This window comes from Chamaea fasciata, unplaced genomic scaffold (assembly GCF_029207755.1).
Source record: "Chamaea fasciata isolate MVZ Bird 193981 ecotype frontalis unplaced genomic scaffold, bChaFas1.0.hap1 SCAF_1, whole genome shotgun sequence".
Classification (NCBI taxonomy): domain Eukaryota; kingdom Metazoa; phylum Chordata; class Aves; order Passeriformes; family Sylviidae; genus Chamaea; species Chamaea fasciata.
Window position 1 is genome coordinate 144,184,763 of NW_027094086.1, and position 27,865 is coordinate 144,212,627.

The 27,865-nt window shown below is 37.6% G+C and overlaps 1 protein-coding gene across 1 annotated transcript in view; it reads left to right on the plus strand.

The window, feature by feature from the left end:
• The window catches only part of PTPRN2 (protein tyrosine phosphatase receptor type N2), a 634,832-nt gene that overhangs the window by 215,456 nt on the left and 391,511 nt on the right, over positions 1-27,865 (plus strand). Inside the window, exons 4-6 of the mRNA XM_066200727.1 lie at positions 6,373-6,490; positions 11,263-11,425; positions 24,172-24,640. Coding sequence (XP_066056824.1) covers positions 6,373-6,490; positions 11,263-11,425; positions 24,172-24,640 — 750 coding nt within the window. The remainder of the gene's footprint in view (positions 1-6,372; positions 6,491-11,262; positions 11,426-24,171; positions 24,641-27,865) is intronic.

The following is a 27,865-nucleotide window of genomic DNA, read 5'->3' on the forward strand; positions in this document are numbered from 1 at the left end:
AGGAAATGTCTGTGCATAGTCCAAGGATGGAAGGAGATGCACCTTTACTCACCATGTATGAGAGTTGATTATTTCTTTAATAAATATGTCACAGCCTAGACAGGGCAGAAAGATATTGAAGTTAAAGATGGGATTGGGCACAAGTTAAATTAAAGTTGAACATTAATATAAACTTGTAATGACTCAAGACAACCTGTCTTCCTACAAAACATTTCTGTGAATGGAATGATACTCTTTTGGGTAGAGGGTCAACAGTTTGTGGGAAGGTTTACATGACATGGTGAATAGCACGGGATTCATCTCAAGGCTTTGGGAGTCACGTATCCATTCTGCTACAGTCTTTGGAAAGTAACCTGCTCTGTGTGAAAGTCTGGAGATATATTTTGCATTATCATATTATTCTTTTATTACTATCAGCTCCAGTGACAGAAAAATCTTATGAAACACTTAGAAACTTTCTCCTGTAGAAACCCAATTATTTGTAGCTCTCTGCAGAAACTGAAATAAAGGTAAGGAAACATTACATACTGAGTCCTGTGAGAGCATTTATAATCTCCTTGGCAAATGAAGCACTCATTTGGCTTTTTTCAAATAATAGAAAAATTTGAAAAACTGAAGAGAAAAGCCTTCCCTCTACCTACTGGGATAGTTACTTAGAGTAAATTAAAATCAGGACTGTAAGCAGATCATGGTTGTAATTTAATTCTGTGGAGATTATCACTTTTATGTATAATAAAACAATATATGAGAAATTGAAGCCGTAATCCTTAGGCAGCCCTTTCATCTGTTCAATAAAACAGAAACTCTTTGCCTGTGAGTGAATTGCTGCTGCATGCAGCAAATGAATTTCTTCCATATTAGAAAGGTCTCACTAGAAACTCCAAAAAGAAGGCAACAAAGTCACCAATGCATACCTGGTACCTGGCAGTAGAAAAGGGAATGAAACAAAAAAGCTCCAGAAGACTTTCAGGAGAAGACCACAGCTTCACCTGAAATTGATTGGACAAGAATGGTGATAACTGCTTATAACCCCCAGTCATCTCTTCAAATAAATTCTGAACCAGATTTTCTTGTCATCTAGAAGGCAAACACAAAGTTAGATCAGAGCAAAAAAATTCAATTAAAGTAAGTTTTTGTGAAAGTGTAATACAAAGTGTTTTGGCAGACTTTCTTCCAATTTTGTAGAAAACATCTTAGTCAAAATTTTCACTAAAAATGAATATTCCAATACAAAGAAATGGGGAAATTAAAAGGTTGTGGTTTAAGAGCGGGTTTTAACTTGTCTATTTCTATTTTTGCCATTAACTTGTCATTTCAAGTTGTATTGCAAAATTGCTTTTGGATGAACTTTTATTTTAAGAGAAAACACTAGGATTTTATCTTTTGTCTGCAATCTTAGGTAGGAAATACAGCAATAGCAATTGAAAGGCTTAATTTTGTTGTACACAGCAACCTCAGCATTAAAGCTGCAATTTTGACTTAGCCAGAGCTGAAATATGTGAACATTATTGGGTACGTCCTTGAGCTCTGAAAAGGGAGGTCTGGAATGAGAACAAGAGCAGCTCCTCTGGAGAATGTGGAAAGGCAGCCTGCAGAAAGGCATGTCTATACCTTACATTGACCTGTCTGTTGTGAAAATAGCAAAGAAAGCAAATCATCCCCAATTCTGCAGACATTCTGACAGCTAAAGTAGGCATTAACAATTTGCAGCACATGGCATGGGGGATGAAAGTCTCTGAGCTCTACAGATGAGAGTTTCCTGGCTGAAATGAAGTACCAGTTGAAGGTAGCTCAGAGAAAAAAAATATTTTTAATCTACCATATATGGACAAAATGCCTAACTTTACCAAAAACTGGAGAAAAAATAATGTCACAGTTCAGAAATTGTGCCTATCCTGGCTTTAATTCTGAGTAATTCTGAGGGGTTTGGGTCTTTATAAAGTGGATTTTCCTGACATACAAGGATCAAGTTTTAGTATGCTGGTTTCTACAAATTTAGAATAATCTCCTGTCATTTTCAGTGAACTTGGTATGTAAAAATAATTTTGTTGATAATATATTGATGCAGAACTAATAATTTTAGATTTTGATTGGCACAAGAACTGGAAATCAGACAAAGGTTCTGCTGGACTTTCCTGCAGAGCCCAATTCAGCCTCAGGCATCCTGGTCTGGGAAAGGGTTGGAAACAGCAGCAGGAAGATTTGTACAGCCAAATCTCTGGGCAGTGAGAACTGTTGCTTCTTTAAAGGACTTATATTGAGCTCTTCTGATTTACACCAGAACTCCTCCAAACTGTTAAAAAGCTTCTGTTTTTCTTGCTTAGGCCTTCAGAGGGAGGGAAATTAATTTGTATGGGTAAGTGTGAACTAGAATAAGTTTAGACTTAGAAATAGCAGATAAATGTTTTCAAAAGCTGCTGTTATAATTTTCATGTATTAAAGGTATGGTCAGGTATATTTGGAGAGACATCAAGTTTCTGTAAGATGGAAAACAGAGTCAAAACCACACAAAAGAATGCAATTGCTTAGAAAAATTCATCAGCTGAGAGAAGAAAATACATATTTGAATTTTGAGTATTTTTCAGTAATCCTCTGTAATTGCTGTAACAGGAAAGGCAATTAAGCAGGCTAAGTGACATTTTATGTTGAATTTGAAAATAATTTTTATTTTAATTCTGTAGGCAGTAGTTAACATCTTCACTACTGCGAAACTGCTTTTTATACTATTTAAACTGCTTGCTTTTGATTAGATTTCAACTAATAATTCTTAGAATTCTTATGTCTGTTGACACAGCCATTTCTAAGTGTTGAATGTAATGAGGACCTAAACAATTTTATTATTTTTGTAGTTGTGGGTAATAATAATAGACTGTGATGTGGGGAGATACCTGTTGATACGAAAGACTGTGTCATATCCAGACGACCTCCATTGGATTTGACCTTCCAGTTGGGTTTGATAAAGGCATTAATGTCTTGTCTTCACTGTCTTTATACTGGCATTCCCTTTTCGCATACATTTAGGTTACAGAGTTTTGATTAAATTTTTGAAAAAATTAAAAATTGGGCTGATACCAATGAAAAGTTCTACTTCTATTGGGAAAACTTTACCAATGACTGTTTTTTGTGGGGTCTCACTACTATCAATGACCTTCAACTGAGAGCAGTCTTGTGTCTGCTGCTGTTGTTGTCACAGCGTTTGCGTCATTTCAGTGTCCGCCAGACTCCTTCTCTTCCCGTGTCATTGTCCCTCTGTGGGAATTTGGGCTGGGAGAGCCCCGGGGGGGATGGTTAATCAGGGGCTGGGCGTCCCCCACGCCGCTCCCCGTTAGTGACATGGAAGTAATGTGAGCACAGGAGCTCTGCTGTGATCCTGCTCAGCCGCTGGACACAAATCGTAATAATTGGGTGGCCAGGCCGGGGCTGGCGCGAGGTGTGACGGCATGGACAAAGGGGGCAGGAAATCGCCACACGGCGTCACATGCTCCTGCTCAGCCTCAACTTTGATTGCAGCTGTCAGCGTGGCATTATGGCTCTTGAATGTGCTGTTTTATTCAGCTCAGCGTGTGGGAGATATTTTTTTTTTTGAAACTGAAACAATGCTGGGAAATGATTGGCATGAGGTTAACTTTAGGCAAGCTGCAGCTCCTGAGATTGTTGCATAAGAGACCGCAATATTAAATTACTGACAAGGAGATTTTTGAATTAGTTAAAATTTGTGTTTCTCCTCCATGTCTTGTTCTCACACTGAAGTGACTTAGAGGAACTGGAGACACAGCTGAGAGGGCATATTCCCTTAACTCTAGTTCTTTCTAGCTCTGTAACAAGTTTTTCTTTCATCTATTTACTTTTTTTTTATTGCCACAGTTACATTTTTTACAGTATTAAGGATGATAGGGCATCTTTACTGCTTTGAAATGCATTAGGAAAACATGTTAAAGTAGTGCAGCAGGAGAAAAAAATACATTGAAGGTAACAACAGACATACCATTCTCTTGACCAGTGAGAACAGGCATCACAGGTTTCATTTGCTCTTTTACTGAAAACACTGGGGTTTGTAGGCACAAAACTCTGTACTGCTCAGGATTCAAAGAGATTAATTTCTCATCTGCATGCGTGGATGAACTCTTCTTGCTTTAATTTAAAAAAAAGCTCTTCAGAATATTTCTGAAGTTATTTATTTATTTTTATAAAGTTTATGTTATTTATTGTGTATTCTTACCCTGGGCTTTAATAGGGTTGGTATTGGTTTGGAACTAGAGAGTGAAACTGTAGTAATTTTGGACTCATAGTTCATAAATTAATAGTTTTAAGGGTATGCTAATGATTATACTATAGATTTTAGCTGAACCTTTTATGTTGTACATTCTCCTAAATTGAAAGTTGTCTTAGTTTTTTCTCCTTCATGAGATTATAAAAGAAACAGAAATATGTAGTGCTAGACAACAGAAAAGTAAAGTTGAACATATATACATACATAAATATATAAATAAATAGGTATGAAATATATCTCGACTTTGTTTTAAAAATCTTTTTAATTGCACTACATCAAAGTAATCATAGGTGCATGGTGACTCATTTCTGTGTGTTCACATAAAAACATGTTCTGAGCAGCCTTAGATTTAGATTTTTAAAACTATTTGAATCCATCTTCTTACATGGCATCTTTCAAAAGGTGATATTTGCATTTGAAAAGGATGAATCAGAAATAAAACCAGATTAAATAGAGACAGATATTCTTTCCCCTCCTAAGTGTCTGGAGTCATTTACAGTAGCCATTAATATCTAATATGGCTTCAGGTGAAGTGTTTCCTCAATAAACTTGAGTAACATTTTTATTTAAAGAAAGGAGAAAGAAGGATCACAAGTGGAACGTTAGAAAGCTTTTTTTGTTTGTTGAAGGCTTCATGCATACTTCCACTGGTAGCGATTTTTATTATTTTAATTTTCACTAATGAAAAAAAATGTTTGGGATGCAGTCCACCTAAATCTTGCCCAAATGAGGCCCTTCTTTTTCCCCCACTAAATCTTGTCTAAGCCAAGACAACAGCATAGTTTTAATTCTTCCTAGCTCTGTCTAAATGTGTACTGAACATATTTAAGTATCACCCCTCTAGGATGAAAATTTGATAAATATTAAAGTAATTTTTACTTCTACGTGCTCAGAATTGTCGCCTTTGGCAAAACAGAGAAATGTCCTATTTAGGCTTCTTTTTTAATTCTAGAATTTAGTAAACAGATAAATAATTCCACTTCAATACAGTGGAAAAATCTGAAGAGCCCAATCCAGGTAATGAAGTAGCCAAGTTCTGAGTTCTGCTGAGGCTGAGGATGCTTCATCTTCATCCTGAGGGTCTGCCTACACCAAAACACCTCATGTTGACTCCAGATGGTGATGAAATTTATAATTTGTATATAGAATAGGGACTGAACCAGAAATCCTCCTTCCAAGTTCTAGCGATTTCCCTTCCTAGTTCTAACAACCAGATCTGACTGCCTGCATCTGGTGCTGGAGAGGAGTTTTCCTTAGGTGGTTCTTACAGGAAGATATCATCAGGACAGCCATATCTGGAACTTCTATCAGTGTTCATTGAGAGATTTGCCCTGCACGGGGCATAACAGCAGAAATTCTCTTCCATTGTGTGATATTTAGTTATTAGACATTTACAGATAATTGCATTGGCAAATTCTATGATCTGAAGTGTTACTGTAACATGGAAATGTACAAATCAGGTAACAATTATGTTTGGGATTATACCATTATTTCAAGTATAATTACCATGAGATTGGACGTGCATGTACCTAACCAGCAGTCACTGTAATTTGCCTACGTAGTTGCGCTCCCCCCTTGTTTAAATGTTTTCTGTCACAGCATTTAAATATAACTTAAATTGACCTCCACGTGTGTTAAACTAAAACTTGCAGTACTAGCTCCTCTGTTCTAAACCTTAATCTTTCATGGGGAAAACAGAGAGGGGGCAGTGTGCTGTGAATGGGGAGGAAACGAAGCAACCTTTCAAAAGACACCAGCTAGTAGGATAATTTCCACAGCTGTCCAAAATAACCCTTTTTCATCTATTAAAACTGGCTTGCACCTGGCTAAGATTCTGCTAAGACCAAAGGCTTCCCAAATGTCTTTGTGTGATTTACTGTCTTCCTTCCATTGCCAGGAAGTTTCATTACCGAAATTTCGTTAACAGAATTTCATACAGAGGAGAAGAATCTGTAGTTCACTCTCAGGTTCCAACCAAAAGAGTGAGGCTTTTGTCTTTTTTAATGATGTTTATATAAAACACATTTTTGCCAAACTTCCAAGTTATTAAATAGTGAATCTTTTTCATTCTGTTTTTGTTTGTTTGTTTCATTGTTTATCAGGTTTTACCTGGCGAGACGATTACACACAACATGTTATTGGTCAGGAGCTCTCAACCGTTCACAAAATCCACAGCAGACGCCCTGATGTATTTGCACCTGAAGGATCTGACACAGGAAGGTAAGTCTTCTGTAGTGTTTTTGCTTGGGTCTTGGAAAGGTTTGAAAATGTTAAGAAAGAGGTTGGCCCAGAAGCGGAATTTAAAAAATCACAAAAGCCATTATGTGGTTTTTGCCATCTACGAGATAAAGGTGTCCACCAGCGTTCAGGGGACAGAATGAGTTAAAACCCTGGACCTTGTTCTTCTGTTTATCATCAAGTTGACAAAATACACTTTCTATTGTTAATTAAGGTGTCAGAATTCAAAACATCAGGCCTTTCATTCTGTTTCTGCACTGTCTAGTGTCAGTTCACACATCCTTACCCATGACTGGTTTAAAAAGGCGAACTTATAGTAGCGCATCTACAGGAGGTATTTTATTCTCGACTAAGCATTGAATGGCATTCTGAGTGACTAATTATATTTTAAAAGTGAAATTCTTCCAAAACCTACCAATAATTGATTTGAAGGCCATAGATTCCTAGTGGTAGTTGCAAAATTTGTTCAGGAAGGGGAGATTCCTGCAAGTTCCCATGACAGAAAATGATGCTGGGACATGGCTTGAAAGGTATTGAGCGGTGACTTTGCAGTTACTGTTTGCAAGAGACACATCAGTAATTCTGTAGACTGATATGGTTGTAGAACCTGCAATTGTATCCTCTTCGTATAAAGGGACTCTTTTACTTGGTTTGTTCTGTCCTACACGTTTTTCAGTGCAACCCAATCACATGAACCCCAGTACGAAATTTTAGGAGCAATTAAAAATGACAAATTTTGCTTTGTCTTACATGATTTTAAGAAATACATTCTCAAAAGTAGTGAAATTAAAAGAAATGTCTTTTTGTTAAAAAAAAAAAACCTTTCATCATAGTGGAATAAATTTGAGCTTCTAGCCTCGATGGGCAAAATATTGAATATTGGAATTCAGATCTTCATATACTGCAGTATGTGGTTTTCATATACTTCAGAACTATTTCTTTTCTAGATTGTTTTTTTCTGGAAAAAAAGTACTGTGTAATTGATACTTCCCTGTGTCCTCAACTGTGTTTGCCTCTCTTTGTTTTGAATAATTCAGAGACTCTGTACTTCACAAGTTTGCTGATTCAAAAAGCATTTCTTAAAATCACAGCACCATTTCAGAAGTGCAGTAAGGTAGAAATTTACCTTCTAAAGAAGATAGTGATCTAAAGATTACCATAAAGGTGATAACAACATGTGGTTGAGTCCATAAACATGTTTTCACTGCTTAGATACACAAAATGTCAGTATTGAATGGATTACTCTCAGTAAATGGTATCAGAAATGATCTTCAATATCTTTTGGGGATTTTTTTTTAAGAGAGTACCTAAAGTTTGTATTCATGAGAGTAAGACAAAATAGACCAAATTTCCATGAGATCAAGGCCATATCCTGCAGTGTTCCAGATTTGTAGTTATATAAAAATAAAAAAATATAAGAAGATATAAGAAGTTATTTAAGGTTTAGATTGAAAACAAATACTCACTTTTAGGAATTCCTGTTTTTAACAAGTTTGAGATGGTTTATATTTTTAACTATAAGTTTGTGTTAGAAAAAAACTGCAACATTTTGTATATTGATACTTCAGAAACATCAGAATTTCAAATGTGTTCACGTAAAACACTTCCTATTGTGAAGAGATTTTCTGGAGTCATCAAGCTGTGCTTCTGAAAGCATTATCTTATGTGCCAACAGTTTAAAGCATTAATTGATTTTTCTGGTTGTCCATTTGCAATGTGTTTTGTAGGTCAGAGAACAGTAGGAAATCTGGTGTCTTGTAGATTCTGATCAAGTGTGTTATATGTTCAGTGTGCTCAGTGTGCTTGCTAAAATCTTATCAGATAATAATTAAATAATTTAAAAAGCAACTTAGAGTAGGTATCTAATTATCAAAGAAACATTATGTCAGGAGGACCTTTTATTAAGGGTAACGTGTGTAATAAGACAATATGAAGTCATACTAATGAGTCATTAATCCCCACGGAGCTGGTGAGAGCAAGAAAATAGACTCAGACACTTGAAAGGTAAATTGACTTAGGCTAAATTAGTGCATATGAAATCTGATGAAACAGAAGACATGGATTTCATCTCAAAAAAAAAAAAAGCTGAAACTGGGAGTTTGATTTCAAGATGAAAGTTCTTTCTTTTTTGGCTAACTGGAGTGTACGTGGTATTTCCTGGGTCCTTATTAAATTTCAAAAAACCCTCTCTTGAAAGAAGACTCAAGATGAAGGAAAAAGGTCTATTCTGCACAGAGGAAATAAATGTCAGTTGTGTTCATTGGTGCAATTAGGCAAAACCACAAATGTTTCCAGCAAACTTCAATGCATGAAACGGGGTATAGTATTATTTCTATAATAAAACCATCATTAAGTCAGTGATAAGATACTCTCAGCATTTAAAAGGGAGAAATTTATTCTAAAATGTGTAGTATCTATTAACTGGGAACATTCCAGAAATAGCAGAGGTGCAGTGATTTAGATATTTCCACAAAAAAAGCTTCTGAAATGCTAGATTTTATAGGAAATACATAATTATTTCTGTAGATAAATAATTATATGTGGTATTGTATTTATACTCTTAAGTTCATTGTATGCAAAGTTGTTTTTCAGAGCACATTTAAACTGAAAATACTTCCAAATAAGTGCATAAAAAGAGCTCATCTGATTGTGATTTCTTCTACTCACCAAGTGCTTTTATATATCTTTCATTCATTTGGCAGTATGACTTTGTCATAATAAAAAAAAATATTTTCATTTAGTTGCAATACTTGGTCAGTTAATACATTTTTATTCCTGAGTTAAGGTGCTATAGTGGTGAGCTACAAAATTTTTTAAAAATCTTTCAGATGTATTCATAATATCTTAGCAAAGTTGTCATCAAATGAAACATAAAGCTTTGTAGTCTTTTACGTTTTAGTTGTTTAAATGTTTATAGCATAAAATATTAAATCTAATGTGGAAAGTAGATATGAGTGCAATTATTGTTTCCATATGAAAAAAGAGAAATATTAGATCCCAGATTTTACTTCTCCCACTAGTGACAGTGACTATATATTGTAAATAATGGTTTGAAAAACCAACCTAAATACTGTCCTTTTTCTGTGTATGCAGTTTGCTTCAGTGGAAATCCTTGGGGCAGAATTTGGTCTGGTTTTTTTTCCTTTCCTTCTAAAATTAGTGAAGAAAGCAGAAGATAGGTGTTGGAATTAATCAGTGAATGAAAGATGAGTGTTAGCAACTGGGATCCTTCCTATGAAGAGAGCCTGTTTGGATTAGTTCATCTCTACTGAAGCAGAAAGCACAGTTCCCAGGTTTTTCTAAAACTGCAGAATAGTTTTGGTCTGGCTTTAAGCTGAAAAGAAGGTGGATAATGTTACCTGCATGTCCACGCTCCATCAGAAGGCAGAATTTAGAGCTCTTGAATAAGAGAAAAAGGCAAACAGCATGAGAAGGAATCTAGGCTGATGGTAAATTATATCAAGTTTGCTACAGTGCTCTGTGAAGTAACCCTTCTTTTTCCTAGAGTTTGTGTCCCTGCTGTTATAGGCTGGGGAGAAGCAGAGGATTTTTCTGGTGTTCCAAAGTGAGCAAACCTGTGAGCGCTGTTGGTTGCAATGCCACCACAGTAAATAAGATTATTAATTACATCTATTACTATTAAATTAGTAGGGACACACATTTGGTACAACTATGAGCATGGAAGGAAGTCTGTTAATTTTTGATGTAATTAAACCCCAGCTTTGGAAAATGATATAATGGTGCTCTCTCGGGCTGTGCTCCTACATTAGTGCCAAGATGTGGGCTGGTAGAATAAAATTTTATTTACAGTGGCACAGAGATGTTGGAAGTCAAATTCATTCACTGAGCTGTAAAGCTCTTCCACCTGGAATTCTTCTTCTCTGGAGAAGCGTGTGGGTATGTGAGTAGGAAATGGTGACACCAAAAGGTGATTTCCCTCAAACAGCTTCACTCACAGGGAAGGGAGAGGGCTGGGAACTTTCTCTCTGCTTTCTTGCACAAGGAGTGAAATAGTTACCGATGCTGACATTTAAATTATCATCACCATTTACGTGTTGTTGAGATAGATGAGGACAGCTGGTAATAATTCAGGTTCATTGCACACAGCACTCTGAATCCCATATAAACACCTCCACACTGCTGTCGTTTAATCACATTTCTAGCTTTTCTTTGCAAATGTCACCAAAATCTGTCTAAACCACTCAGGAAACACCACGATTCTGTGAATCCCAGGCACATGAGAAGATCAGAAGAGATACTTGTTCCATCTCATTATTCCCCTTTCAAGCCTTTCTCTGGAGTTTACTTGCTCCATTATTTCTGCATATGCAGTAGTCTTTCTTCTATTCTTTACATTGGTGCAGGGCCAAATTGGTATTGAATCTCATCATCATCCAGCAAGATTTTAAATCTTAGAACCATCTCATATTTCTTTGGGGTGCAATTTAATCATGTGCATTTTCTTTTTACAAGCATTTTCTTTTCTTTTGAACATGGCTTTGCCTTGATGTGGCATTTTATTTGATTTACTCTAGAATCATTAATTTTGATTCATGAAATAGATTGTTAATACTGCAAAATTTTTTGACTGATTTTGCTGAAACATTGAATTTTCTGTACTTTTGTGTTTGTGAAGCTTTTGAGTGACTTTTCTGTTATGTATTGAATTACAGTGGCTTGCAGTGCCTTCTTAGTTGGCAGCTTTGTATGTGGAACGGGCTGGTAACTTTCTTTCCCTTGCTTTTGCTCTGCAGGACTTTGGGACAGAATGAAGATAATGAAAGAAATTACGATGTGGAAAACGATGCGAACTTGGCCAAGTCTCTTCAGCAATACCTTAAATATCTCAGAATTCTCTCCCAAAGTGCATCGAAAAACTTGTATCCAAGGAAGACAAGTGACAAAGCTTCTGTCAAGGTAGTATTTTTAATGTGGTTCTTACATTCTGTGATTTTGGCTTCCTTTTTCTCTGAGTGCTCATTTTTGAAATTTCCACTCTCTCTGAAGACCAGACATTGTTTTTTACTGCCTACTCCAATTGATTACCATAATGCACTAAGTTTTCTCAAAATTATTCACCTTCAAGCATTGTAAATGCTTCAGCTTGTCAAATCAGGAGCATTTTGCCCTAACTAGGGATGGATTGCATGTGATGAAGAAGGAAGAGTGGGATAAAGCTGGTAACATCTTGACTGGCTGATCTGAAATTCTGCATCTGAGCTAGTCCTCTCCAAAAACCTGGCTGAACTACTGTGTGAATTCTTGATGGTGTTTATGCTGCTTAGGGTACAATTCACGTAATCTTTAAGCAGATTTTAATAATGGGTCTAATAAATGATGCTTTAACATTTCATGCTTCTTACTGATCATAAAGAAAGCCTACTGTGACCAGTTAAGGTTCATATGTATACTTTATAAATGTACAGATAGCTGGGAAGATAAATCGCAACCATTAAATCTTGAGTACTGACTATGCCAAAAACTACAAACATACCTATTTGAGAATGAAAGCATTTTTTCCTCTTCCTAGAGAAAATGTCTCGCTCTAAGATGCAACTTGATAAATTTATTTAAATCACTGGATGAAGGGGTTCCATACAACAGGCCCTTATGGGCCTGCATCTTTTGCTCAAAAGATGTGCACTCTTTGATTTTAAAGAACTAGGCTGCTGTTACGTCAATCCTTTACCAGAAATTGTCTCTGCTATTCCAATGCATACGGGATAAATGTGAAATTTGCCAAAAAATATACTGAAGGTTTGGGAAAAGTATCAGGTGAAGAGACTAAAGCGCCAAAGCCGGACTGCTTTAGTTCAGTTCAGGGACTAACTCAGAGACACCAAACCACTCTGGTATCTGCAACAACAACTCCTGGCGACAGCAGCAGCTGTAGCAACCATTCTGTCAAGTTTGTTATTCATGTCAGAAGCGCATCTTCCCAGTTTCTGACTGACTTATACCCAGCACTTATGATTCATGGCACATGTCATCAGGTGCTCGTCTGGGGCAAGAGGAGCTTTCATGCAGAGGCAAGGCAGCTCTGAGGAGGGATCAGGGACCACCTTGGTGGTGCTTTTCCTCCACTCTCTCCTCATGGGTGCTGGCTGCAGTGAGGATGCTCTGTTTTGAATCACTGGCTTTCAACAAAAACTTGCTCAAGAACTATTTCAGTGGGTCTGGTGTTGTCATGCAAGTTCATAAATAATCCATATGGCTGAGACCTTCTGTGGGGAAGCCTGCTGTGATAACACCACCCACCAACCTTATCGAGTGTTGCCATGGAGATGGGTACTCTGAAGCCTGGGGGGGTGGGATAAAGAGGAGAAAATCTGGAAATGAAGCACGTATAGGAGCAAACTGTACACTTCTATTTACTAAGGGGCATTTTTAAACAACAGACATTGAGTCAGATGTGTTACCTACAATTTAAAATCAAAAAAGAAGAGAAGAAAGGGAAAATTATTGTAAAAACTAGTGATCAGCCATGATTTTAAACGATCCTTGAGATATTTTCCTATCCTCAGTAAATAAAATGCAACACCTCTTCTTGAAAAAGCAAGATGGACATGGTATTTTATCCTGATTCATTGTTTTATTAGTGAAATAGCATTTAAACAAGAGAGAAACCAGGATTTTTGCTGCTCCAAGAAGCAGGAAAAAAACCTTATAAAATTTAACAATTTGAAAAGAGAAGGTGGAAGAATAACTGAATGATCTACCTCTAATATAGTTGTATCACTTGAAACTGGAGTAAGCTACCCTAATTGCACTTTAATTGTAAGCTTCAACAAAATATTGGTACCTTATTTTTGTACTTAATATATAGATAAATTACAAACCCACATTAAATAGTTGTCGCAAGATCTGATCTTTTAAACTTCTTGTTCTTTTCTGATTAAAATAAACACAAGACAAAGGTACTTTACTCTGCTTAGAACTGCAGCTCTTGGGCTTTTCCCTTTTTAAAAATAATTTTCTTTCAAGTATATATTTACCTATGTCACTTCATTCCTGCTGTTGGGGAGTAGGAGATGTAACACTGCTCTGGGTGCTTTGATACCTTACGTGCTGTGAAGTGTGGTTGAATCTTGCAGAAATTTAATGCTTCTTGACTGACCTCCTGTGTGGATTCAGGTTCCAAGCCTGACATCAGAGGTCTCTGGCCAAATGTAAAACAAAGGAAGATAAAAGATAAAGAGGTTTAAAAAAAATCCTCATACTCTGAAAGGGTTATTTTGTATTTTAACATTGCTATATTTTAAAAACTTTCAGTCTTCAGTTGCCCTACTGTCTTCCACTTGTATTATTAAAATAAAACTTCAGAGCTTCAAAATTACTGAATAGACATCACACATATAGTTATGGAGAAAGTTGTAAAATAAAACATCACAAAACTTAAAGCAAGAAACTCTTCCTATTTCCCCTTGTTCAAACAACTGTCAGCTTGAGGTTTGATACAGCAGTGACAAAAAAAACTCCAGTAAACTTAAATCATGTGATTGACCAAAATCCATGTGGTGTCTGCCATTTACTGCAAGAGCTTCTTTGGGTGATTTTTGAAGCACTTGAAGTTCATCACTAACTTAGAATTATTTTTCAGTATTTAGGCAGTATCTACTGCAGGCTGTAATCTAGCCAGCTGATAATGACTCTGCCAGGGAATAAATAGCAGCAAATCAGAGGTTTGGTGGGTCTGTTTCCCGAAGTTTACAGCTGTAGAGAACATTGCATTTTAGTTCAGCTGAAAAGAGTTGTTCAGGAAATGGGCACTTGGTGGCATTTGTTACTTAAGCATTAGCTAGTGGGATTTTGTGTTTGGTTTTCTTGGTCTTCCCAAGAAAACACACACTTGGGCTTTATGAACGTTTTACTGTTCACAAGATGCTGAGTTATCATTCTTTGTGATTCCGTTGTACCAAACCTGGATGCAGTATGGAAAATAACAAATATCCAGACACATATTTTAATGAGAATTGGATTATCTTAGCTACAGAGGCAAGAACTGCAGAAGCTCCAAATCATGTGTGTATTGCCCTGCCCTTCTCCCCTCCATCTGGAACAAACCCCTCTCATAGCGAAACATCCAAACTGTTGAAAAACCCACTGCACTGTTGACATTACTACAGAAACTGAGGCTCAGGGTTTTGATGGATTTGAAAGATAGCATGTAGCTGGTATTGCTAAAGCTCAGAGGTTGTAAAGAGAACCTGCTGGCTTTGCTGGTCTGTATGCCTGTATTTGAATAGTTAAGGGAGATTTCAGTTGTGCTGCTTTCATCTGACCAAAAAAAAAATTTAATCATCACAGAAAGGGAACTTATTTGAAACCTGACCCAAATATACTTCCTACTGGACAGGCTGTAGGAATATGGAAGTTGCCATCATACTTGTGCTGTGGCTATGTTTCTTCTTGCAGGAATCTGTGTTCTGTGGTTTGGGTTTTGTGGATTGAAGTTTCATGGAATTGCTTCTTCTTCCCCCTGACTTGGCCTCTGAAGGCTTCAGTCAGGGTTGGTCCTACTTGTTGCTGAAGTCTTTGCCAATGTGCCATTCCCTCGTGGGTAGGATGAGGGGAAAGAGAAAATTATGTCAGATACATTAGGGAATTAAATGAATTTTCTGTTGTTAGTGTTTCTTTGTCTTTTTGTTGCATTCATTCTAATGGTGGACTTCTTGTGTAGATATTGTGATTACAGAAATCTCCACATCTTAGGTATTCTTATAAAATTTAAAGCAAATATTTCTGGGGAAAAAACTCCCAGAATCTTTACATCACAGAAGGGGCTAATAAAGTTAAAGGCCTTTTCAGAGTCATGAGTGGGAAAAGAAACAGGTAAAGTGACTGGTTAGTGCCAGAGAGTTGTAGCTCAGCAGTGTGGTGGTGCTGAAAGGAGAGAAGCTGCAAGTCAAAATCATATAAATGATGTAAAATAAAAAAATCATATATTTGCTGGCCTAAAAAATCAATTGTTTGAATCTTTTTAATTGATCACCAAAAGAACTAGGATGTATGATAATTATTTAAAAGGATTATTATTTATTTTAAAAAATGTGAGTGCATGAGTGCTCAAAAATGTACTCTGAACTTATCTGCAAATAATAATTAATGTGATTAACTGGAAAGAAATTACTTAGTCATTGCACATTTTAACCTGAAACTTTAATTCAAAAAAGGTGCACCCTTATTTATCTAATACTGATTCAAATACAGGACTGAATGAAATTCATCAGAATTTTGACAAAAAGTAAAAAAACTTCCTGCATTGTATACATTTAAACTCTATATTAAAGTAAAATTTATTATTTCATGTATAAGGGATTATGTATGAAAATGTGTTTGAACATTCAGCTATGCTTGAACACTTTCATTAAAATATTTCTGAAATAATTGATAAAGGAATGTCTCCTTTGAGCTACAGAATTTCCTCTCTGTTGGCACATGTATGCAATGATATCTGACCATTTCCCAAGCATTGGTGTATTCATTTACCTACAGCCATTACAAAGTAGGAAAGAGCTAATGTCCCTACTTCACAGACAGATTAGACTGATTTCCTGAGGTCATGCAATAATTTTTTGTAAAGCGTGGACTAAAACCTAAGCTTCAAATCCCAGGAAAGTCTTTTATCTTTCAGATCACTCTCATCTTCATGGCCCTTTATAGCAAAATAGAACCATCAAATCCTCTTTAAAAAAGTCAACAAGCACACATACACAAAAACCCCCAAACTAACCAATGAAAAACCCCACAAAATCCAAAACCAAACCAAAACAACCCCAAAACCCAACAAACAAACCCCCATAAGCACTGGACCAGAAATTATTTGAGCATGTAAAGGTGTCTGTATTGCTGCACATCAGCCTAAACTCATTCCATGATCAACTGAGGGAAGAAGACAGTTTTCAAGTTGTGATCCATCTGTTTTAATTTAAGTATATAAAATAAGATACTGTAATTTCCATCCTTTCGGTCATTCTGCAGGAATCTGGTGTAGATTGCAACTTTTTTTCTGGAAGGACTGGTACCCACACATTTAAAGCTTTAATAGAATCATGGCTACAAAGCCTAGAAAGATTAAAATCGTGTTGTGTGTGGCATTAATACACAGTCTGGTGATCTAATGTGACTTGTCATTTATTTTTTGAACTAATAATTTAGCAAGGGAGCATTCTAGTGCTAGTATCATGCTCAAGTCATAGGTCCAACCTGTACTTTTACCCACAACCCATTGGTTTATGCAGGATATAATAACAGAGTTTCAACATCTAACATAGAAACCATAATTTCCCTTATCACACAGGTATCTTGTAAAGATTAATTATTTTTTCAATTATTAGAAGATACAAGTGCCATAGAAATGTTATTATAAATGATCTGTGTCAACTCTGGAGTCTTATTTAAAAGGGCACTTAATTAATTTCTAGAAATTCCCAGATTGATATTTTTAAAATCTCAAATATTTACTGGATAGTTCTTTTTCAAACCCTTCCCTTCAAAATCAACTATTTTTTTTCCAAGTACCATATGTTTGGAGTTAGTTTCTGTAATTTTTCCTGCAAGTTTGCTGTTTGCCTTGCAAATATTTACTCCCAGTACTTCGGTATATTGCAATCAGTAAATAGAAGATGATGGAGCTGATACAAAGTGCATTCCATTTTTATTTTCCGTTTTACTGATCAAATGAGAGGGTAGAGCTCACAGAAATTTAAACTTACTTTATCTATCTCTGTGTGAGTATGTTGGTGTGTGTAGACATTTCAGGACAGTGGAACAACAATTTCTTTACTTTTATTGGAGGGAACGACCTCAGCTGACCTCAAGCAGTTGTCAGCAAATGGATGGTTGCTTTCAGTGGGGTTGTAAAGCAGTGTTGTGGACATCAATCCTGCAGATCTCTATTCACTTGCATTTCTTAGGATAAAAGTATTTTCTAGATTCATGTGTTGGAGTTATAAATATATTGATTGGTGTTAATGCACTCAACTTTTGGCAGATGAAGATCATCATGTTTCTATGAAAATCATCTTTAGATAATGAGATAGTTCAATATACCAGCATGTGCCTACAGAAAATCATTCTAAACATCATTCACTGAAACCTTGAGGAACAGACTTATTGGCATGTGAGCAAAATGTTCTCAGGCAAGGGAAGCTGATACACCCTGGTAGATCTATCAGGGCTGATCACCAGGCTGCACAATTTCTACCATCACTGTGGGCTGACTGTCGCTCTTTGGTTCCTGCTGGTGGTGTCAGGGAGCTCCTGAATGCAGGGGCCTGGCAGAGGCAAAGATGTCCCAAGTCTTGTGTCCCCATGTCCAGGCAGTGGCCAAGGGGAGCCGGTACTGCCAGGAGGCACAAGGTACAGAACAGAGCTTCCCACCCAGGAGAATTGTTAGAAATTGGGTTTGTTGAGAAGATGGGACAGACACAAGACTTGGTCAGACAGGTGTATTGGTCAGCCTGCTTGCATGCTACCATTCCAGACTATTCCTTTTTCCTGAACATCCCATAGTATGTCTCAGACAATAACAAGATGGCACCCATAAGGGGTTCTGCATATCTTAAGGGGCCCCACTCCCCTGCAGACATTAACCCCTTTCAGTCTGCAGGGTGACCCAGAGAGCTTTTCCCACACCTCTGCAGACATGAACCCCTTTCAGTCTGCAGGGGGACCCAGAGAGCTTTTCCCATCACCCACCTGGTGGGTGGCACTCCTGGCCATGATGGCTGGTGACTCACTGTGATGGCCCTGGATGGAGCCAGGGCAGGGCCCCTTCACCATCGATCAGGTTATTTGGGGTCATCCACCCTTCATTTTTCTCCATGTGTTTTTATCCTTTATGTGTGGAGACAAGCCAGGTTATCATGTATCCCAATGTGTAAAACTGACCTTTTTTGTTTATGACGAGCCAGTCATGAATGCTGCGGAAAGACCACCCATCCTTCTCCACGGAAGGAAATGTTTTGCCCATAGGATGGAGATGGGTCAGAAGGAAAGAGAAAAAGCAGCAGTTATGAAAACTAAAAACAAGTTACATCAACTGACAGCAAAAATAATGCGTACAGGAGGGTCTGTTGTAGATAGTTGAAGGGTAGGCAAGTGGATGTGGTCCTTCCAAAGGAGATCAAGAATGGCTGGGAACATCTGAGAACTAAAAGTGATTTTATTAAATAGTAACTTATGCATGAAAGAAGCAAGAAGCCAGTGTATTATCCTTTCTTTTTTCTCTTTTTTTCTTTTTTTTTTCTTTTTTCTTTTTTTCTTTTTTTCTTTTTTTTCTTTTGTTCTTTTTTTCTTTTTTTTTTTTCTTTTTTGAGGGTTGTTTTGTTTAAGACTGGAAGCCAATTCTCTGAAATCAACTGAAATTACAGCAGTAGAGTTTATTGAATGCTGTTGAGTCAGAGCCTGGACATTCCTGTTGCACTGCGGTTTCACAAGGATTAGGAAAAAAAGTCATGAATAGTTTTGATCAAAGTAGACTCTGAAGGATCCTTTTGCTTGATCGAGTTTTTGACACTCCAAACTACCGGATGTTAATTAACAATCTCTGCCACCTTCTCTGATGTAGTTATTAAATTGTTTCAAAGCTACTGTATTTCCAGAAAGAAAATAGAGGCTAATTACAGAAAATTAATAATGAACTAGTAGGTCAGGTGAGATGACTTTAATGTTGCCTGTTGCCTTAAAACCATGAATCTGTGGAAAGGCCATGGTCTGATGCTGTTCCATCACTGCAGGAAGCACTGATTTGGTCTCTTTTCCAGTTTCTGGATTCTGAATTAGTTTTCCAAATTCTTCCAAATTGGGCTTTGTGCATAGTATAATTATAGTGTCATCATGATATCATTATGGTATCATTATAGTTAGTGAAAAGGTCATTAGCAAAGCTCTTTGCTTCATTATTACTCAGAAAATTGAAAACTTTCATTGGCTGTAGTTATTATTTTCAGATAAAGCTAACACTGAATTTGGTGCAGAGTATGTAAGGCCATGTCTATAGCACGCAGAGCTTGTCAAGGGAGCTCCCCTCTTTCAGCTCGAACCTGGCTGGAAGCCTGCTGGGATATCCTGACACGACAGCACTGTGTGGGCACAGCAGCTCCCCAGCTGAAAGAATTAAGGCTTTGTTGTCATAGGACTTGCTACTTTAGCGGACAGAGCTGTTGCTGCTTGCCCAGCCCCAGCCTCATCCAAGGACTTTCATGCTATCATCCATTCCATGAGACCCGTTTGGTCTTCAGGTTTCATTGTTGGGTGGATTTCTATCAATTTAAAGGTAAATTGAGCAGTACAAATTCACAGTCTACCCTTTAATTCAGGAATCAGGCAGCGCCACTCGTGCTGGTGTTTATTTTGGGGGTTCACGAGTACTTGCATCTCCCGTGTAGTAAGTTTGCATAAGGCAAGTGCGTGTGAGTCACAGAGCATCTAGACTGCGTCTGGTACAAAAAGCTAAACTTCTTTCATTCCACGCAGTGAGTTAAGGTATGAGGTAATTTCATTTCTGGTAGTCTTTGGAAAATGTTATTTTATCCCACCATGTGTAAAGATGGGCCTTCCAGTGCTTATTGTGGTTTTTATCTTCTAATTTCAGAGACCATAATGTCAATATCTCAAACAAGCACAGTGAATTAAGAGTTGTAGGTGGAATCATGCTTCAACCAAATTTAGGTGGTAGCAAACATGGGTTAATATCTGCAAATGCATCAAACAGAAAAACATAAATGAAATTGAGGGCAGAAGATTTCTTTTTTATGCGTTTCTAAGGGATTTTTGTTAGCTCTAAATGCCTTCAGGATTTAGCAAATGTATGTGCAAGAAAGGAAGTATTTTTTCATAAACTTGATTCCATTCTTTCTGCACTTGAGCACAACATTCAAGTCAATCTAGCCTTTAGTGGATAAATTGAGCAGCATTATGTTTTATATATCTAATCCTGCACCCCTCTTTTTTTTCTTTTATTTTTTTTAATAAAACATGTAGTCTATAGACTTTTGCATAGTGTGTCTGCAGACTGTAATTTAATGTGCCCTTCTGTGAACTTTCATGCAGAAAATGTCAGTTAGTTACATACCTAAACCATACAAGACATTGCCCTAACAATTCCATCTTCAGAAAGGTTAGTGTGTGTGGATTTTTTGTAATGTGTGAATTATAGAGATAGCTTATTTGAAAGGTGGTGAAGGTGAGGGAAATCCTGTGCAGATGGAGAAATAAGATTTTTTTTTTTTAACTGAGGAATTTGGAGTACTTTTCAAAGGCTTTGTATGAGTGACATGAGATAATTGAACAGTATTTTACCTATTAAAAAATGAAATGTTCCTGATAGTAACAGGGGCTTGTATTTCAACCCTACTCAGTATAAACCATCTGTATGGTAGCTAGTGCATTCTTTATTTTTGCACATTTCACTTAATGTCAGTTTGGAGTGGGATTTTTGTTCTATTACTGGCTGTACTTCATTTGAGTCCTGTGTAATCAATCCAGAAATGTATCTTCTTTCAAAAATTCCCCCTCTGTGTTTCCCTCTGCTTCTCCACAATGTTGGAAGATTCTCCAAAGGCACCAATGTGGGAAATTACATTCTTTTCACCAACCATGGACCATGCCATTTAACTTTGACATTAATCAAACTAGCAATGTCCATGTTCAGGAGTGGGTTTTGCAAAACCCACTTCAAATAAGGTAATCACAGTGCTCTGAAATTGTTGTTAATAACTTGAGATGTAAATTGTCTCTGGATTCTAAATTACATATTACTGTAGTTTTGTCCTATATTTTTCTGTAAAAATTAATTTTTTTTCCCATACCACTTAGGCAAACCCATAGTTCAGGATTATATTTATCTGTGCTGCAATTTTACTTGGAGTTCATCTTGCATATGTCAGGTGGCACATATACTTCTGGTGTTTTGTTTGAAATGCAGGCAGCAAGGAAGGGGATTTTTTTCTCCTGCAAGTGGAGGATTGCCATACAGCTGAGAGACCCCTTTAATTAAAGTCAGAGTAAACTACATTAGAAGGGCTGCCATCTCAGTGAAGACAGCTGAGCTGTCAGTGCTCTGCTTTAATTAGAACTTTTAATATTTCATCCCTTACTGCCCAAAGTGTGACCTGTCAAGCTGCTGAGAGGCTGCCCCTTCCTGATAGAGGTGCAGCTCTGAGCCCAGGACTGGCACACACTTATATCCAATTTATGTATGATCACTTGGTGGGTTGTTGGTCTTTTCTTTGTTGATGTGCTTCTTGTCTGCAGGAACAGAAAATCCCTGATCTGTTAATGCTAAAGGGTATTTGGGCTTGTTAAATAGCTCATCAAAAGCCAACCCACATCTCCCAACCCTAATCTTTCACATGGTTTGAATGTCCAGCACTTTCTTCCCCTCTAACGCTTACTAGTAAAGCTGAAGAGGCAAAAGAGAGAGCTGGACATGGGACACAGATCCAAATTACCAAGTTGGATCGAGTGATTTCTTGTCTTTCCATGGCTGAATGGGGAATGTCTTCTTCTCCCTGTTGCATTTCTCCCTTTCCCAGCTCCCTGTTCTTCCTTCCCTTGAGCCCAGGAGGTCCTCTGGAAGGCTGCAAGGCAGAGAGAACGGGAGTGGGGAAGGCAGATGGCAGCTTATGTGAATTCTCAGTGAACTGCTCAGGGTGTCCTAGGCTGCTTTGTGTCATCCTCTGCAGTTCCTCCTCACTCTGGAGTGAGTATCATTAGAGAGTTAATTACCCCAGGCAAAGACCCGTTCAAATAGGGAGATAAATGCATCTGACTGTAAGTTTTTCACATTTAGGCTTTGCTATTAAACATGTAAACAGCGTTCAACTTGCATTTTGACAACTGGCTCCCCCTTGGAGCTGATCAGAGCAATGCCTAGCCTGCAGCTGGAGTACTGAACCAGAGCTGCACTGCTGCTGTTTGATACAGTTCCCAGGGGACACTGAAATATTTCATACACAAAGCTGCTTGATCTCTAGCTCTGTATTTTTTGTCACTGCTTCACTGCAGCCCAGTTTCTTGGCTTTCACAAAGCACATTTCTATGTCAAAGACCAACTGCAGAAATCCAAAGCCTTGCATTGGTAGGTCACAAACCAAAGTGCCCAAAGTGCCTTTTGTCTCTATAATAAAATTGCCTATGCCATAATTCTATTCAAACCATGATATGGAACCATGGAATGAACCTCTTCAGTCATTTCTTAAGGGGAAGAAAACTGTCTTGGGAAGAAATGGATATGAATATGTATTGTAAAATCCACTGGCTGTCATCAGAAGAAATATAATTGTTCAGATGAAAAGCAAAATTATTGTCCAGAAATTAAGACCTAGATTAAATCCGAAAGTAATTCTTCATCTCTGGAGGAGTTTATCAATCTTACTTATTTTGTTTTTACAAAGTACATTAGCAAATACATAAAAAATGATTTTTCTGTCTGAATTCTTCTAATTGCTCTCCTCTGGAGTGTAGAATCTCTTCACTCCCTCTGTATTTTGCAGCTCTGTCTGTCCTAAATCAGTGCGTCATCAGTGCACAAGGACACCAGTGATTCACTATAATTTATAGCAGTGAGAGCTGAAATAGTCCCTGTCCTAAGGCTGCCACATTGTGATGTAGTTTGTGTGACAGTTTAACCAAGAAAGTGCTGCTGAGAAGCAGGACCCATCCTACAACACACATACAGCATGGGATGGAACTTCAGTGAGGTGTCCTGAGGGAGTTATAAACAAAGAATTTAATCAGAATGATTAAGGATAGAAGTAAACCTCTCAGTTCAAAGCTGCACTTAGCAAGAACTGAAGGAAACTGATTTTTGAAATTATTTAGGAGGATGGAACTGGTTTGCTAAAAAAATGAAAAGGCCTACCTTCAGGTTGTGATCATAGCAAAAATGTGCCTAGGATTAAATTATAGTAAAAAGAATGTCCATGTGGTGTGTCCATGAAAATACAAACTGAAAATGGAAAACTGTTCTGCAAACCCTCCTTTCCACTTTTTATTCTCCACACTTTTTCAGTAAAAATGTGGTTTGAGCTTGATTGACATGTTTTTAATGTTTTTGTTTAATTTGCTGCAGTATTTTTCTGAAAATAATAATTTAATTAAAAAACAATTTAAACATAATTTATACTTTTTTCATAGTATCAGATGATATATTTATTAGAGATTTAATTTAGCGGAGAAATATTTCATTTAAAATAGAGCAAATTATTAACTATATGCACAAAAATTTGCTTTACTTACTTGGTGTTCCTTTAAAAATGATTTGTAATTTGACATGCTCATTTTTTGGAAGTAATCTGAAAAATAGTTATTCTCAAAGGTTAAGTAAAAACCAAAGGAAAGGTGCATTTATTAAATTTCCTTTGTTTGATTGAATACAAATTGCACACACATAGTTAACGTTGAGTTGTGTTATTGTCTCTCTAATCTCTTTCTCTTGCTTTTTAATAATTTGATAATCTGGATTTTTGCAGATTAGTAGTGCCTCTTTGAAGCACACCTAGCAGTTTGAGGTTTGAAGTTTAACTTTTGCATTGAAGGTTGCAATTACTGTTTTCCTGGTTGGTAAAGCACTAAGGGTTATGCCTCTGATTCCGGCACAACAATATTTACCAAGCAGTTCTGACCCTTTCGTTTTGTCTGCATTCTGCTCTCTCTAGAGCTACATCTACAATGACCCTATGAAGTACTACACGAGGCAGAACCCCAAAGAGTCATCGCCTCCTTTGGCCCATGCATCCAAATCCCACCAGGAATTCCCTGGGAATCCCCATGGGAGGACACTCAGCCAGCTCCAGGCAGACAAGCTCTCGCTGGAGCCAGGAATGGGGCTCGACCAGAAGAGCCTGATGGCCGCGTTGCACTCCTACATCACCCAGAACCTGTCTGTACAGAGCAGTGATAAAAGCCCTCACAGCAGGACTAAAGGGTCCCAGGGTTATGCTGAGAGGTTGTACTCAACACAAGTCAGTCCTTTTGATGGAACTCGTGCCAAAGGAAAAGCAGAGGATTTCAGCATGAGGAAGCTGTTCCAGCCAAGGCCTGGAGTGCTGAGGCCGACCCCTGAGATGTTGAGTCATAAATATGCTTCCCAGGATGATCCAAAGGACCCTCTGAGCATTGTGGATGGTAAAGATGATATTTACTTATTTTTGCTTACCTGATGTTTCCCTCCTGTTTACTGAGCATTTTCGAGAAAAAGAAAATAAAATTAGACATTTGATATATCTCCTGGTATTGGCATATTTATATCTGCCATAACTCAGTAATAATGTTCACCATTCCAGCTACTCTTTCCCTGCAAACATCTACCCACATTCTTCAGCCCACTTTCCATATGCGTGCAGAAATATATGGCACTTAGTAAGACATAGCATTTATGTAATTTATTATATTTTCAAAGCATTTTACAAACAACGCATAATTATGGGTATATCTTTGCTATCAAATCTGTTTTTATGCAGTCATCCCACACTATATATATAGATAATACAGAAATGCCTGGTTTTGTACCACATCTCTTTATTTAACTAGAAATTCAAGGACCATGGGTAAAATTCAAAGTTAAGCACAGAAATTAACAGCGAGATGAATTCTGGTGTGGAACACAGAGAAGGGAGGAGTCTGTCAGTTCCATGGATGGGTGGACAAGACGGTGGGCTTGCATCTAGTTTTCCTGGATTTTTAGCTTTTTTTTTGATAGTGCTGTTTAACAATGATTGGATCGCAGTTTCTTCTGTACATGATAGTTGAAGAAATATTTAAATGAAAATGGAGGGTAGCATCCCCATCCTGTGATGCACTTCAAGTGCTGCTTTGTAAGATGCACTTTGGGGATTCTTGGGGAATCATGTAGACTTTATAACTCTGATTCATTTTGTTGTTTCTCTAAACTAATCTATCAATGTTATTCCAGTAGTTCAGAATGGTTTTCAGTGGTTTCTGAAAAATGAGAGTGGATCCCCAGACATTGTCAAGAGCTTCTGTCCATTGCACTGCAGTCACCACTATCCCAATGGATTTTGGTGATATGTAAGAGGGTGTCCCTTTGAATCCCCCTGTATCATCCATAAAGTGTAGTGTTCTTTGATTTGTTTTGTTGGGTTTTTTTAAAAATATCCTCCAAAACCAGAACACACACACACACAGAAATGTCAGAGTTTCAGCAGAGGAAAGATAATGCTTGCAGTCTAAAGGATGCTCAGAAGTGAAAGCATTCTTGGTATGGTGCCCAGAGATAATAGGTTTCAAGGAATGAACTATAATGTAAAATCAAATCCAGGTGGCACTGTAAGTCTCTTGCACAGGTTAGACAATTTTGTTGCTAGACTCAAAACAAACTAGGCACATGCTGGTTTCATTATCCTCCAGCTGTTCCACTTCACCTTTCCTGGTAGGAGCCAACTGGGAAAAAAAATGCTTAACACTTACAGGGAATAGCATGTTTCACAATTCATTGGGTTGTACTACTTTGACTTCTCATACATAATATGCCCTGTAGGAACTTCTGCCATTACATTTGCTTTTAAATGTTGCATAGACAAGGTATTATGAATTGCTTGAGTAGGAAATAATGTGATTTCCTTTGTATTTTTGAGCCACTAAATAATCTCACAAGAAAGTAGTGAGGACACACCCCAGCATAGCTAAAAATGTTGTCCATTGGAATGAAAGTGGTTTAGATTCAGATTTCCCATGCTGCCCACACAACCTCTTTCTGCTTTTAACCTTTCTCCAATCTCTACTTGTGCTTATGGGTTATTGTAGCCTTGTTGGTTGTTTTTCTCTTGCACTCTGTGAACTACAGAACTGTAAAAAACTGGAAGGCATGGGGTGCTCAGTTCTCTGATCCATCTGATAGAGGATTAGACAAAGGCACTGGACTGGGAGAACAATCCAGAAGGTACTGAGCAGATTAGTACTGAGAATTGCTGCAAAACAGTGGCAGGTAAATTTGCTAACAAGGCACCCTGAGGGAGAAATACAAAAGAAGGAAATGCAGAGTTATTTTTCTATCAGATTTGGAAGTTGTTACCTCTAGGAGTAGCATGATGTGCGTGGGTACTGCCTTTGTAGTCACTGTGCAACACTGGAATTGTTAATCTCTCCTCTCACCAGCCGTATTTAGAATTTGGCTCAGTTTGATGTGGCTTGTTCTAGTCTACTGATTTTTTCTGTGTTAAATATTACAGAATATGTCTCTCTGTTCCTTTGAAAAGGTCACAGAATTAGTAATTCAGATGTCTTAAAAAAATAGCAAACTTCCATGTTTATGGAACAAAAATATTTTTTTAGGCTTCCGTTCTCTGGCAAAGCTGGGATCACCATTCCATATGGTGCTCAGCTGCAGAGGCAGCTCACATGTGGTCAGTAGGGTGATGGGGTTGAAGAAAACAGACCATGGTGTGGAATTTCTAACAAAGTTACTGCTCCCATGCCATGTGGTTGTCAGGCAAGCTGGCTTTGGCTCTTGTGCCAGCAGAGTATCAGGCATCATTTATATGCTATACAATAAAAAGCTTTTTTTCTCCCTGGATGAGGTGCTATTGTTGCCTACTAGGAAATTCTACTGGTGGAGCTTGTATTAAAAATTACATCTTCTTGGACATATATGCTTTTACTGCCATAATGGTTCCAGGGTAGCTATAGAAGGCAGTTTGCATTCATCAGTTGGAAAGCTGGAGCTAAGGGAGAAATCTGGTTTGCAGTATAAGCCCTGTGAAACATGACTGAGCATTGCTGAGTCTACTTAGAAGGGAGTCAGTGGGAGACTATAAACGCTGTGCACAGGTAAATGCATGTTCAAGTACATGTGCTGCTTAAGTGCTGTGCCATTGCCATGCAGCTTTTTGGTCTTTCTCCAACAATATTTCCTGATTTTAATAAATTCATCATATTACCCAAAGGTGTTTGTAAACAGATGCAGTGATATTTATCTGTTTATCAGTGTTATCCAGTAATTTACAAATTATTGCAAACATGGACAAGTGCCATAACAAGAAGTGTAAATATCCATATTTACCATGGACGAGGATTAATATCATATCAGTAGCCACGTGAAGTTAGCAAGACTCTTTATGTAGACCTGCATTTCACCAAACTGTTACAGACCCTTTGGTGGCTGTCCCTCCTAGAGTACTAAAAACATGCCATTCCTCAAACTTACTGGCTTTGGTTTATGCCTTTGGTCCTTCACATTTTAAGTCACGTTGTAGTTGTTGAGTAAAACTAGATATAATGCCAAAGTTTTACTCATGTCAATGCAGTATGTAGGAGTCTGTTTGATGGACTGTGCCTGGGTGGCAATGGCCAGGGCAGGAATGCCAGTGTTAGAGGAGCAGGAGGCTCCTCTAC